This window comes from Tamandua tetradactyla, chromosome 3 (genome assembly GCF_023851605.1).
Source record: "Tamandua tetradactyla isolate mTamTet1 chromosome 3, mTamTet1.pri, whole genome shotgun sequence".
In the NCBI taxonomy this organism is placed as follows: Eukaryota; Metazoa; Chordata; class Mammalia; order Pilosa; family Myrmecophagidae; genus Tamandua; species Tamandua tetradactyla.
The window spans coordinates 206,469,282-206,484,483 of NC_135329.1; the positions used below are offsets into that span (position 1 = coordinate 206,469,282).

The following is a 15,202-nucleotide window of genomic DNA, read 5'->3' on the forward strand; positions in this document are numbered from 1 at the left end:
AAGGAAGAGGAACTTCTAGGGAAGATGGCAGAGCAGGGAGCTGCAGGACACACTCCGCCTCCAAAAACAGTTAGTGGACAGACAGAACTGAAACCACAGTTCTGGGGCCCTGGAGGCCAGGGGAGCACTGGCCAGCACCCAGGAAAGAGCAGGCTGGGGGTGCTGAGAAGCTGCAGCAAATAAACGGTGAGAGAATCATTCCCTGACAGGGGCCGGTGCCCACCCCCCACCCTCGAGGCAGGCAGCCTTGCGCATCCTCTGGGACTTGGGAGGAATGTGGAGGTCTGCCCCCTTGGGAAAAGGGAAGTGGGGTGGGGGTGTGCAGTGGGCATGTCTGAGGGCTGAGTGTGGCTTCTGGTGGGCAAGTTTGGAAGGCTGGGTCCCAGCTCTGAATCGTGGTTCCAGCCCGCACTGACAGGGTTCCCCACAGATAGTGTTTCAACACTATCCCCCCCCAGGAGTGGAGCCTGTGCAGGGTGAAAAGCACATTCCCTCCTTAAGCCCATGGGAAACAGCTTGCTGGAGAGTGCCATCTGCTGGGCAAGCCAGGAAAACGCAGCTTTGGGAAGCTGACCAAAAAGGCTTTTTGGCATCTTTCCTGACCCTCACCCCAGGCCCCTTCGTGGGCCCCTGGTCCTGTTTTGATCAAACATGGACAATTTTAAAGATCTAGAATGTTGAACCAAGTGTCAAAAAAGAAACTTAACACAAAGCCAATCAACAATAAAACCCTGGACAAGAAAAAGAAACTGACCATCAGAGTAAATTCATCAATAAAATCAGATGCCTACACATCAGCAAAAATTATAAGAGATTAAAGATATTAAGAAGACACTAGTATATACTCAGAACTGAAAGCAGGAACTTGAACAGACATTTGGACACCAGCATTCATAGCAGTATTATTCACAACTGCCAAAAGATGGAAGCAATTCAAGTATTCACAACCGATGAATGAAGAAATGAACTGTGGTGTGTACATACCAAGGAGTAATCATCAGTGAGAAGGGATGAAGTCCTGAAGCACAGGAAACGTGGATGAACCTCGAGGATATTATGTTGAGTGAAATAAGTCAGACTCAAAAGGACAAATATTATATGATCTTGCTAATATGAACTAATTATACCATGTAAACTCATGGACATGGAATCTATAATATAGGTTGCCAGGAGATAGAATGATGCTAAAGAATGGAGAGTGGTTGCTTAAGATACGCATAATTTGTAACTAGGTTGAATGCAAAAGTTTGGAAATGGATAGAGGTGATGGTAACACATTATTGTGAGTATAAATAACAGTGCTGAGCTGTGTGTGATAGCGGAAATTTAGAGTCATATATATCAAGAGAAAGAAAGCCAGAGGTTAAAACACAGGAATGCATAACTCAGTAAATCTCATCATGGTTGATGACTGTGATTAACAGTCCACATATTAAAACACATAAGCTAGAATCAACGTATGACAGTATTATAAGGAGCTAATAATAGAGTGGTATATGGGGGAAAATACACCTACTGTAAACTATGGAATGCAGCTAACAGTAATATCTTAATATTCATTCATCAACAGTACCAAATGTACTACACTAATGCGAGGATCAGTAACGGGAAGGATAAGGGGTATGGGATGTTTTGGGTATTCTTTTTTTCTTTTTTTCTTCCTGGAGTAATGAAAATGTTCTAAAATCAACTGTGGTGATAAATGCACAACTATGTGATGATATTATGAACCATTGATTCTTTATTTTGGATTGTACAGTGTGTGAGTATGTAACACTAAAACTGCAGTTAGAAGTCAGGAATATTGAAAGTAAAAAGCTTGAATTATAGGCAAATGTGTTTTTAGGCAAAATAAATATTGTTTAAGATATATATTTTTAAATATATAAAAAGAAGATACTGGGTGAGCATAAAGAAGGATTTGAAAATATACAAAGAAAAATAACAGACTTTTTAGAATGAAAGGTGCAACATAAGAGATTAAAAATAAAATAGAGGCAGACCAAAGCTGACTTGAATAGGCAGAAGAAAGGCTGTGTAAGTCAGAAGATAGGACATCTGAAATTGAACAGACAAAAGAACAGATAGAGAAAATAATGGGAAAAATTGAGCAGGGTCTCAGAGAACTGAACTACAGTATGAAATGTGCTAACTTGTGCATCATGGGTGTCCCCGAAGAAGAAGAGAAGGGAAAGGGGGAAGAAAGAATATTCGAGGCCAAAAGTTTACCAACTCTTACAAAAGACTTAAATATACATGCTCAAGAGGCACAATGTATTCCGAACAGAATAAATCCTAATAGTCCTACACCAAGATGTATATTAACCAGAATTTCAGTTACCAAAAAGAGAGAAATCTGAAAGCAGCAGGAGAAAAGTGATTCATCACACATAACGGGTGCTCAATAAGACTCAGTTCCGGTTCTCATCAGAAACCTTGGAGGTGAGAAGGCAGTGGTATGATATGCTTAGAATACTGAAAGAGAAAAGCTGCCAGCCAAGAATTCTTTTTTTTTTTTTTAACACATGGGTTGGCACCGGGAAACGAACCCGGGTCTTCTGGCATGGCAGGCAAGCAAGCATTCTTGCCTGCTGAGCCACTGTGGCCCGCCTCGGCCAAGAATTCTTTATCTAGAGAAACTGTCTTTCAAAAATGAAGGGGAGTTAAAAAATATTCACAGATGAACAGAAACAGCGAGTTTGTCAATAAGAAACCTGTCCTACAAGAACTACTAAAGGGAGTTTTGTAGGCTGAAAGGAAAGACCAGTGAGAGAGGCTTACAGAAGGGTATAGTATGAAGGTTATCAATAAAGGTAACTAAAAGGGTAAAAAGAGAGACAAAAATGTGATATGATATATAAAAGCCAAAGGATAAAATGGTTGCGGTAACTATCGCCTTTACAATAATAACATTGAATGCTAATACATTAAATTCCTCAAACAAAAGAACAGATTGTCAGCAATGATAAATAAATAAATAAATATTCCGTCTATACTATCTACAAGAGACTCACCATAAACCCACAGACACAAAAACGTGAAAAGTTACTCAGTGTGACCAAAAAAAAAACTGGGATAGCTATTCTAATATTGGACAAAATAGACTTAAAATGCAAAACTTTTATAAGAGACAAAGAAGGACACTAAGTGTTAATAAAAGGGGGCAGTCTACAAAGAAGAAATAACAATCATAAACATTTATGCACCTAACCAAAGTGCCCCAAAATGCATGAAGCAAACAATGGCAAAGCTGGAAGGAGAAACAGCCGTCCCTACAATAATAGTTGGAGACTTCAATGCATGACTGTTATCATTAGATAGACCATCTAGACAGAGGATCAAAAGGAAACAGAAAACTTGAATATTTTGATAAATGAATTAGACCTAACAGACATATATAAAACATTGCACCCAAAAACAGAAGGAAATACATTCTTATCAAGTGTTCATGGCTCATTCTCCAGGATAGACCACATGTTGGGTCACAAAACAGGTGTCAATAAATTTTAAAAGAATGAAATTGTACAAAGCTTTTTCTCTTACCATAATGAAATGAAGGTGGAAATCAATAGCAACCAGAGAACCAGAAAATTCACAAATAGTTGGAAGTTAAACAACACACTCTTAACCAATCAGTGAGTCAAAGAAGAAATTGCAAGAGAAATCAGTAACTATCTCAAGACAAATGGAAACAATATATCAAAACGTATGGGATTCAGTGAAGACAATGCCGAAAGGGATTTATAGCCCTAAAGCCTGCATTTAAAAAGAACTAGCTATTTAAAATAAATAAATAAATAAAAATAAAAGAACTAGCTATAATCAAAGACCTAACTGCACACCTGGAGGAACTAGAAAAAGAACAGTAAAGTCATCCCAAAGCAAGCAGAAAGAAATAACAAAGATCACAGCAGAAAACAGATGAAATTTAGAATTAAAAAAAAAAAAAATTGACCTGGAGGAGAAGGTGAAGATGCTCAAGAGCCAGAACAGGAGCTGCCGCCACGTGAACCTCCAGCCCAGCAGGTGGCGCAGCTCAAGAAGGGCCTCGTCCTCAGAAGCGCTGCCAGCTGCTGCTCCAGCACCAGGTGCCCCCTGTACTGAGCCCGCCTGCGGGGCGCATGCGTTCCCCCGCCCCCCCCCCCCCCAGAGCGGTGTGCTGAGTGGTGGGGCTCGTGCGTGTCCCGGATGTTCGGAGGACGCCCAGGATTGGGAGAGGGCGCGGCCCTCGTGGCCTCCCTGGAGAGCGCCCAGGGCTGGGAAACGGGGTGTAACTCACGCGCTGGACCTCTGTGCTCCCTGGGGGCGAGCGCACGACTCTTCTGCCCTCACGCTGCACCGCCCGCGCTCCCTCCCGCCTCTCCTTCCATCCGGACGCGGAAGGGGAGTCCACCCGGCAGCTCTGCGGTGCCTTTTTCCTTTTTTTTTTTGCTTTTGGAAGAGAGAAAAGACTGTCCGATTTTACCCTATTTATGTTTCTACTCGGGATCAAGCATTGGTTGTATGCTTGTGTGGATTTTTTTGCATGTTGGTTTTTTAAAGAAATGGGAAGAAACACCTCCCCCTGGCTTCCCCCTCCCTTCCATCTTTCCGTTCCCCGCCCCCATTCTTTTTGTTATGTTTTGCTGTTGTTGTTGTGCTACGTCCACATTCCTGTGTGTAATCCTTGGTTTTCTGTTTTCCGTAGTCTTGTTATGCAAAAACAACAACAACAGAATAAACAAAACTAAAAGTTGTTTCTTTGAGAAGATCAGCAACTCCTTCACTAGACCTACAAGATAAAAAGAGGATGAAGATAAGTAAAATCAGAAATGAGAGGGGGGATTTCACTACTAACCCCGCAGAAATAAGAAGGATTCTAAGAGGATACAGTGCACAATTACATGCCAAGAAATTGCAAAACTTGGATGAAATGGACAATTCCTAGAAACGCACAACCTACACTAACTAGGAAACAGAAGACCTCAACAGACCAGTTACAAGTAAAGAGATTAAATCAGTCTTCAAAAACCTCTGATAAAGAAAAGCCTAAGATGAGATGGCTTCACAGGTGAACTCTACCAATCATTCCAAGAAGAATTAATACCAATCCTGCTCAGACTCTTCCAAAAAATTGAACAGGAGGGAATACTGCCTGATTCTATGAAGCCAACATTACCTTGATACCACAGCCAGATAAAGATATTATAAGAAAAGAAAATTACAGACCAATTTCTCTAATAAGTATAGATCCAAGAATCCTCAACAAAATACTCTCAAATCAAATCCAACAACACATCAAAAAAAAGAGAGTATACACCATGACAAAGCGGGTTCTAACCCAGGCATGGAAGGGTGGTTCAGCAAAAGAAAATCAATTAATGTAACATACCACATTAACAAATTGAAGGGGAGGAAACTATATGATCTTCTCGGTTGTTACAGAAGAAGCATTTGACAAAATCTGCATCCTTGAAGTAATTTAAAAAAAAACACTTTGAAAGATAGGCATAGAAGGAAGTTACTTCAATATGATTAAGGGATATGAAAACCACAACTAACATACTCAATGGTGAAGGACTGAAAAGCTTTCCCTCTATGATCTGGCACAAGAGATGCTCACTGTTATTCAACCTTGTGTTAAAAGTTCTAGCAAGAGCAGTTAACCAAGAAAAAAGAAATAAAAAGCAGATGACATGATTGTATATATAAAAGAAGTCCCCTCAAATCTCCAACTAGGCTATTAGAACTAATAAACACGTTCAGCAAAGTGGCAGGATACAAGATCAACATGCAAAAATCAATAGTGTTTCTATTCACTAGTAATGAGCAATCTGAGGAGGAAATTAAGACAAAATTCCACTTACAAAAGTAGATAAAAGAATAAACTATCTAGGAATACGTTTAACCAAGGTTGTAGAGGGTCTGTACACAAAACTATAAAACATTGCTTACAAAATCAAAGAAGATGTAAATAAATGGAAGAACATTCTGTGTTAGTGGATTGGAAGACTAAATATTAGTAAGATGTCAGTTCTACCCAAAGTGATTTGCAGGTTCAATGCAATTCCAATTAAAAACTCCAACAGCCTACTTTATAGAATTGGGAAAGCTAATTATCAAATTTATTTGGAAGGGCAAGGTGCCCTGAATAGCAAAAAAATTCTTGAAATAGAAGAACAAAGTTGAAGGACTCACATGACCTGAGTTTAAAGCATATTATAAAGTTACAGTGGCCAAACAGCATGGTACTGGCATAAAGTGAGAGTGTCTCACATTTATGGCCAACTGATACTTGACAAGGCTGCCAAGCCCACCCAATTGGGATAGAATAGTCCCTTCAAGAAATGGTGCTGGGAGAACTGGATATCCTTATCAAAAAGAATAAAAAGGACTCTACTTCATACCTTATACAAAAATTAACTTGGGCAGAACGAAGGTGGCTCAATGGCAGAATTCTTGCCTGCCATGCTGGAGAGCCAGGTTTGATTCCTGGTGCCTGCCCATGTCAGAAAAATAAAATAAAATAAATAACTCAAAATGGAACAAAGACCTAAATATAAGAGTCTAGGACCATAAAACTCCTAGGAGAAAATGTAGGGAAGCATCTTTAAGATCTTGTGGTAGACAATGGTCTACCCTGAAAGCACAAGCAACAAAAGAAAAAATAGATAAATAGACCTTCTAAATTAAAAACTTCTGTACTTCAAAAGACTTTGTCAAGAAAATGAAAAGGCAGCATATGCAATGGAAGAAATGCTTAGAAACTACATATTTAATAAGGGTTAATATCCAGAATATATAAAGAAATCCTGCAACTCAGCAAAGACAATCAGTTTAAAAATGGACAAAATTGCTCTCTTCAACAGCACATATACTAAAATTGGAACAATACAGAGAAGATTATCATGGTCCCTGCACAAGAATGACATAAAAACTCATGAAGCATTCCATATTGAAGAAAAAAAAATGAAGAAAAAATGGACAAAAGACTTGAATAGAAATTTTTCCAAAGAAGAATGCTAAAAAGCACATGAAAAGATGCTCAGCATCACTAGCTATTAGGGAAATGCAAATCACCACCACAATGAGTTATCATTTCACACCTCGGATGGATTGTATGATATGTGACTATATCTCAATATAACTCCTTAAATCCAAAACAAAAACAAATTAAGGAATTGGCACAGCATTTCATTTCAATTAACATCAATTTAAATACTTGGATCTAAGAACATTAAAACCGACAGGCAATTTATATCTTGTTAGGATAAATTTGGCTGTAGATGCTTGCTATTCTTTCTCCAGTGGGTTTCAGTTTTCTTTTTCTTACCTTCCTTTTTCGGTCATTGGTAGAAACTCTGAATATGGGTAAACCTCAGCAGTAGGCCCTTTTGGAGATACAGAGGAGCAAATCTTCCCTCTGCCCTACGTCATGTTAGTCATGTTGAGTGTGATGCCCTTCACGTGGCCAAGTTCACTGCAAGAAACAGCTGGTTGACTGCATAGTTTCTGCATCCCTTCAAAGCCAAGTCAGTAATGGAGGGAGGGGAGGGCAGTGGTGGGCCAGTTAACAGAATGGCTTCTCATCACCTGCCGAGGGCTACATGTCATCTAACTTTGAACTGATGTTTGTTTTTCAATATGGCTCCTTCTTACATGTAATGAAAATGAGAGTGAGTAGATCATGTTCACAAATGAGTATTTTTAAAGGAGGAAGAATTTGCTCATTTCATTTAGCAGCCATGCAAATGTATAAAGATTCTAAACATGAAAAAATACCTACGTTGTCATTAAAATACCTGATTCTTAAAATTACTTTTGAAGGCTCTTGTGTAACTTGGCAGTCTGTACTTACATTTTCTGCATTCAACATTTTGAAAGGATTCTCAAGAATCTTGTAGAAACCTGGTCCCTGTGCAGAAAGTGGTGTACAATGTCCTCAGCGAACTGGAGAAGACGTTTGACCTGACACTTCTGGAAGCGCTGTTCAGCGAGGTCAACATGAAAGAGTATCCTGGCTTAATGAATATTTATAAAAGCTTTCAAAATGGTAATTAGATTTATTGCCGACCTTGTGAGATCCGGGGCCCTTTGTTTTCACTCTTGTTCATCATTGAGTATTTATCATGCCCTTACCATGCACAGTGCCCTTTGATGGGCAGTAAGGTTCTCATAAATAGCAAAGTGCATGTCATGAGCCTTCTTGAAGCTTATGGTTAACAGGCCTGTTTGTTAACTAGGCGTTTAGACTCCCGAGACCACCTGGGACCCATTGGCTTCTAGGAGCTTCTAAGTAGTAAGACTTAGAACATGGCACACAGCTGGCTAACAGGACAGCATCATTGGAAATCTTTGCCCTGGTCCACGCAGCAACCACTACACTGACTACCATTTGCTTAAAATGACACCTTATGTGGGTGCAGGAGTCACCTTGAATAATGTTGCCCAGACTCATGTACCCTGCCGTCCACGAGGCTGCCAGTCAGTGGCCCCAACTTTATCCCTCCTGGGACGCCCCTCTGACCTTCCATGGAAAAACCTGCATTCAGGACCTCCTTAACCTGTTCTGCGCTTTGGGGCCATTTGCTCTCTTCTCTTCCACCTAGTTTTGTTGGGATTTGTCCTGGAGACTACGACACAGCATCTGCTGTTCCCAGGGTCCCGTCCATCTCCCCTCCCACCATGCTCTCCTGCTCAGCTCCCAGCCCCACCCACTGGCTCCCTTGGAGTATCTTCTCCTCCCTGTCCTTTCCCGCAGACGTCCCAACCTTCAGTTTATCTCCTTCGCAGCTTACAGGGGTCTGGCTGTTTCTGTGTTTGTTGGGTCACCTTAAGTGCTGGTGCTTTGGGCAGGTGTCGTGGCCCTTGTTGACAGCCACCTGGGTCCCTCGCCCAGGGGACATGGGGACTAGGAATGGGAGTTGGGAGGAGGCGTCCTCCACTGCCCATAATATCCACTCTGTTAGGGAGTGGGAGTGTCAACTTTGTTCCTTGGATGTTGGCAGCCCCTGGGGAAATCTATCTAGTTCTTTTCCTTTCCTCTTTGGGAACTGGCCATCCTCTCTTCCTCCCTGAGTCAGTCAGACCCAAATCCTGGTCATTTCAAGCCCCAACCTACAAAACCTTTGGGGCTTTCACTTGTATATGCACTGATTCCCATATATTCCTAGCCTTTCTCCTTGGGAACCCCTTCTGTGTATTCCCTAAAGTTTGAACATTTTACAAAACACGTTTCAGTTCTATTATTTATTTCAATATATGCTTTCCCTGCCATCTGATCATTTCATTAGGTGGGCAAACACGGCTCACAATGTTTCCACTGTTCCCTTATCCTCAAACTTTGGGCACCTCCTTTCCATGCAGCAAAAAGGATCCCTGCTGGGGTACTCTCCTTTCCACTGTCCCAGGGAGTGACAGGAGACTATAAGTCACATGAGTCTCATTGCACTGATTCGAGGGCCTGAAGTTCTGAAATGTATAATAATGAGACATTGACCCTGGTCTCTGCTAGAGATCTCTAATCCTTCTTCTCCCCTTCTTCAGTGGTCCAGTTCTTTTTTTACCAACAAAGTGTCGAACAGGAGAAGGACGAACGGTCCAGGGCCCAGCCAAGCCTGAAACAAGGTAACTGTGACTGGATAATAATGGTTTTACATTGACCAAGATGAAAGGAGACAAGAGCAATCAGAGATGAGTGGAGTGTAACTTGGGGAAGAAATACTGAGGAGGCGTGGAGAAGGCAGGCAGGGCTCTTCTGTATGAGCACCTATAGGAAGTGGCCAGAGCAGTGGCTACGGGGAGAGAGCACTGGCCCGGTAACCCATTGAAGGAACAGGCACCCAGTGTGACTCTTCAATACATTTAAGGGAAGTAACTACAAGGGAGGAATGGGGACTTAGGTCAACATCACAGAGGAGAACTCTCTGCGCCCTTAGTGCTGGCAGAAGACAGGAAAGGCCATCCTCTAGAGACACGAGAGGAAGTGGCAGAGCTGTGCAGAAGAGGATGTGGTGCTTTGAGAGAGGGGAAAGAGGGGAGAGAATGAGAGGGGGGTGGTGGGTGTGAAGGAGAAAAAGACCAGAACAGCCATTTTCCTCGCAGCGCCCTTGACTGAACGTTTTCTGTGCTACCCTTGAGTTAGCGGGAGACCCAGAGAACCCGTGTGTGTGTGTGTGTGTGTGTGTGTGTGTGTGTGTGTGTGTGTGTGTGTGTGTGTGTGTGTGTGTAGATGGGCAAGGAGGCAATGGGTTAACCCGGGCTCAGAGCCCAGGTCCCGCAGCCTCAGCCCTGTACCTGGTGCAGGTGGTCTAAGGGGAGACGCAGAGGCATGAAGAGAAAATGGGAGATCTATGTAGAGAAGGATACAGAAAAGAGAAATGTCAAGAGCTGGGGGCAAGGAAGGGGCTCCGACACTGAATTCCTCATGGAAAGGCCCAGGAGGAGGGAACAGAAGTGTGTAGGGAGGCTGGTGTGACAGGGGGTGGGGACCATCGGAAGGAAGGGCAGACCACAGGCAGGGGCAGCCTGGGGGCCGGGGCAGGTTTGCTGTCGCAGTGGGTGTCAGCAGAAGCAGTCTCCACTTCAGGGTGGCAGGCAGAGGGCGTACAGGGGAGGTGGCTGGGTGAGCAGCCTGCCCACTCGGGGCTGCTCTGGCTGCAGGAGTCGGTGGGGTCTGCCAGGTCCACATGGGGTCTGGATTGCGACCTGGAGGCTGTGTCTAACTCCTACGTTATAAAAGGGATCATAGAAGGGAACTGGGGAGAATGACAGACCCCATTCTTCAATGTCTGAAATAAACTTCTAATATCTGTCCCCTAGGAACTGGTGAGATCTCTTATCCAAGGCTGTCCTGGGCATGCAGAAATCCTTCATTTTATATTGGTCTGTTCCCGTTGACTCCAGTCTGTGATTCTTTGCTGGTGTCGTCCCGTTGTAGAATATTCCGTGGAGGCTGCTTCTTGTATTACCGATTGCCCAGAATTTTCAGTCTTTGCATCTGCGGGTTTTCCAAGTTGAGGGTTGGATAGCAGGGCCTTTATCGTCGGACTTGCTAAGGGGTGACTTCTTTCCGTGGTCCTTAGGATCACTTGCTCCAGGCCCAGGGTGGCTCGGGGGCGGGATGCACCCACGTGCCTGGCCTCACAGTTTTCTGCCTCTGTCTTGCTTGAATTTGGCTGCTGCCCTGGTGCTCGGACCTCACGTGCAGCGGTGGCCAAGGCCGGGGTGGGGACGGGGGCACAGGAGTGCTGATGGGCCCTGCAGGGCCCATCCCGTGGGAGCCGTGCCTGCCACCACCGCCCACCGCCCTGGCCCAGGGCCGCCCCCCAGCTCCTGCCCTCTGGTACTTTTCAGCCAAATAACCCCTATTCACAGCTCTTGACCATCCTTTAGTCCAAGATACCACTATTAAAACATCATTGAATATTGATTTTTTGATCAATAAAAATACTAATAAATAATAATAATAAACAATAGCCCAGAGAGAATGTCAAATACAGGATCTCATTTAATCTTCTCAAAAGTTTTAAAATTCTTAGAGGCGTTTGGTGTTAGATAGGGGCAGAGTGTGAATCCTGGTGTCCCCCCGGCCTGGGATACCAGCGCCCTCTACCCCAGGCCATATATTCTTTAAATAAGTTATGTCGCATGAGACACTCACAAGCAGGCCTGGAGTTTCATAACTGCTACGTGCTCTTGTAGTTAAATTATGATTATGATTATTATTTATATCTGTCTCCAGAGTCTAAGCATTTAACATTACAGAAAACTTTGGGATTTTCTTCTCACACTTGTGTCTGACCCAGATGTTACTGTGGATAGAATTATCCCCCAGCTGGAAGAAGCTGTCACAGAAGCAACACCAACCTCAGGCCCAAGAAATTAAATTGAAAGCCAGAGGTCCCCACCTTGAAAGCACACTGACCCGCAATAAATTTGATGTCTTTATTCCATGACTCATCTTTGAAAAGGAATATCATAGAAACATCTCAGGATTCCAGCACAGTAGAGGGCCCCATCATGTAACTTCCAACTGGGATGTATTATTTAAGAAAGGATGTTTTAAACTAGTAATACAGTTTTACAAAAGAAAAAGCTTTTGAAGTGATTTTTAAAGCATATTTAGATTACTAACAAAAAAACTTGCACTCGAAATATTTAAAATACAAAATGCATTACTGTATTCTTAGCGATTTGCCTTCTGTGGCAGATAGTGGGAACAAGAAGGGGTGTGTGGATGGAATTGTAATCACTTATGAGTGCAGGAGAAGAGCTCAGTTGGAGGGACGCAAGTAAATTCTTTGCAATCCACAGTGTTTCCAGGGGCATGCTTACCTGGAAATGGAATCATGGAGAAACTCAGTGATGGGGGAGCGGATTTCTATTAAGAGATAAAGTTCTCCCTGGGTCCCAGCTTGTACATACAGAGCACAACAAGCCACCGAAGACTGTGTCTAAGAGGCAGAACCCATGAGGACAGCTGGCTGTGACATGCATGGGCAGGGAAAGGGCTGTGTCTCATGCCCAGGACCCAAAGAAGAGCCCTCAAGCAGTTTTGGATGATGGCAAACAAAAAAATCAGAGCCCCAATTATATATTAAAACACTTGGAACCATTATTTAAATGATACTTTAAATAAAACATTTTATTTAGAAAATTGCATTACATCAGTCCACACTACACCAAAAATATGCATATCCATTCAGATGGTATTGAGGTCGGTAGGGGCAGAGAGGGATGAGTAGTTGGAATGGGGGCAAAGAGAAGGAGTGTTGCTCATCGGTTCTTTGCTCTAAGATTCATTCCTTGCCCTTACCCTTCTTTGCTCTGTGCTCTTTCCATGAGAACTGGTCTCTGCAGGCTTGCTTCTCAGCTTTCCTTGTTACCCGGCCTCTTTGTGGTTCCCATTGCTAGAGACTGGAGAGTGACAGGAAAGGAGAAGCCCAGGTATTGCCCCATCCCTGCTTCAAGCAGCAGTTGTGACTGTGCCTACCTCCCCCGTACAGACCAGTCACGGTTCCAGCTTCTATCTGTCCAGCAATCAAGGGCCCCTATTCTTTGTGTTGTTGCACTCTCCCATTTAGACCTCTCAATTCTTCTTTTACTTAATCACCAATTTCCTTTGCTTTAAGTGCTAAGAGTGGTCTATAATTTTCTGTTAGATCCTGATTGATACAGAAGGCAAATAAAATATTTATGAATCAAAATGTGGTTTAGGTACAACACCAGAAAATGGAATCTCAGAACATCTCCATGAAGCAGACCAGATAAATGCAGAGAAAAAAGATTCAACCAGTAACAAAAATGATGTGCTACAAAACCAACAAGCAGACAAAAACTGTACCCAAGAATCTGGGCCAGCAAGTAAGACTGATTAACTACTTGCACGAGTGTGGGCGGACCAGGGAGTCCTGGGTGGTTGCAGAGGTGTGACCAATACCCAGTGCAAGCAGGCACATGGGAGTAAGAGTGGAGCCTATCATTTGGGAGAGGAGGGAGATGGAGAAAGAAGTTTGGAAGGAAAAACTGAGAGACAAAGGAAAAAGAGTTGCAGTGTACCCCTGGGGAAAAGAGACAGAAACAAATGGTGAAATGGCAAGTCAGGGAGAGAGAGAGAAGCATGAACAGCTTCATAGGGTAGAGGCAGCCATGAATGGAGACAGGGCTCTAAGGAAACACGTGAGAAGGAGGATGAGGGCAAAGGAAATGGAAGCAGAGGCAGAGCCAGGTCTATTGGGCCTCACCTGTTGTATTCTTCATCTTCAGAGTCCAGCCTACAAGCAGCTCTCCAAGAGGATAAAGGAGGTGTAAGAGAAAAGACCCCCAGCCCATTACCCTGTGATGAAAAAGGTAATTCTTGTTTACGTTACCAGTTTGCTAATTAAAGCTTTGTTTTTCTATGAGAGAAAAAATGTTTGTTTCTTATCCCACCTTGACCTCCTCCCCTCATGCCCTACCCCCACCCAAAGCACACAGTCTTGTACACAGCTGCTGGCTGCTTTTAAAAGATGTGAGAAGCAAAGGAGGAAGAGAGCTGAGCCCTTTAATGGAAGGGGTGTCCCAGGATAGAGAACATAAGGAGAGAGGATATGAACAGGTGGCCTGGAGGATGACAAATAACAAATTACATGAGACCAGTTTCGATAAACTGATCTGCAATCCAAACATTGCTTATTGTGGTGTGCGTGGAAGGAAATTATTTTCCATCTACTTTTCAGAGATTATACCAGAAACATAGAAATAACACACAATGCTGTCCATCATGCTTGCAAGTAAGAAAGCTCAGGTGATGGTTGTTTTTTTTTAGGCGATGGGTTTTTAGGATGGAACTGGCAAGTGAAGGGGCTCTGTTGTGGGGGGACAGTGGCAAAAGAGGAGAACTTTGGTGGTGATGGTAATGTTTGAATTGATGAAAATATATAGAAAGACAAAGATTGAAATAGAAAGTCATTTAATGATTAAGAAACAAAGATAGACTAGGATAAAATAAGAAATAGGACAGAGAATATATAAGCTGAAAATCAGTTTGGAAGGAAAATCGGTTTGCAATCCACAATGTTTCCAGGGGCAGGCTTACCTGGAGATGGAATCATGGAGAAACTCATTGATGGGGAGCCGATTTCTATTAAGAGATAAAGTTCTCCCTGGGACCCAGCTGATACATACAGAGCACAACAAGCCACCGAAGACTGTGTCCAAGAGGCAGAACCCATGAGGTTCTGGGTTCAAGAACCTCAAGGGACAGCAAGACCAGCAAGTCTTGCCCTCAAAGGCAAGACAGAGTAGGAACTTCAGGCACAAAGATCCCACTGCCAATACTTGCACAATCCTGAGATTGAGAGCCTCCCTTACTCACCCACAGTCCTGGACCCGGGTGACAGTGATTTAAAAATAGTGCAAATATAATAGTGTAAGTATACAATGAAGCTGAATGTGAGAATGATAGAGAGAGAGAAGGTCTGGGAGCATGTATGAAACCAGAAGGAAAGATAGATGATAAAGACTGAGATGATATAACTTAGGAATGCCTAGAGTATACAATGATAGTGACTAAATGTACAAAATAAAAAATGCTTTTGCATGAGGAAGAACAAAGGAATGTCAGTATTGCAGGATGTTGCAGGATGTTGAAAATAGATGGTCATTCATGTTCTAAAACTTTAACTTCCATGTGAGACCAAAGGGAGAAATGTTTATTTGGTGCAAAATTTATATTTTGGGT

The 15,202-nt window shown here is 42.9% G+C and overlaps 1 protein-coding gene and 1 non-coding gene across 13 annotated transcripts in view; both read left to right on the plus strand.

Annotated features, from left to right (window-relative positions):
* SP100 (SP100 nuclear antigen) overlaps positions 1-15,202 on the plus strand; it is an 86,459-nt gene that overhangs the window by 32,943 nt on the left and 38,314 nt on the right. For 10 of the 12 annotated variants that reach the window (XM_077155397.1, XM_077155388.1, XM_077155393.1 and 7 more), the window contains exons 3-7: positions 7,864-8,032; positions 9,526-9,606; positions 10,801-10,863; positions 13,198-13,344; positions 13,747-13,830. In XM_077155397.1, the coding sequence (XP_077011512.1) occupies positions 7,864-8,032; positions 9,526-9,606; positions 10,801-10,863; positions 13,198-13,344; positions 13,747-13,830 (544 nt within the window). Of the gene's footprint in view, positions 1-389; positions 1,283-7,863; positions 8,033-9,525; positions 9,607-10,800; positions 10,864-13,197; positions 13,345-13,746; positions 13,831-15,202 lie in introns of those variants that run through there. The other 2 variants (XM_077155398.1, XM_077155391.1) reach the window with 2 other exon arrangements.
* Positions 6,833-6,939, plus strand: LOC143678467 (U6 spliceosomal RNA). Its single transcript, XR_013173275.1, has one exon. It is a non-coding gene; the product is annotated as a U6 spliceosomal RNA (small nuclear RNA).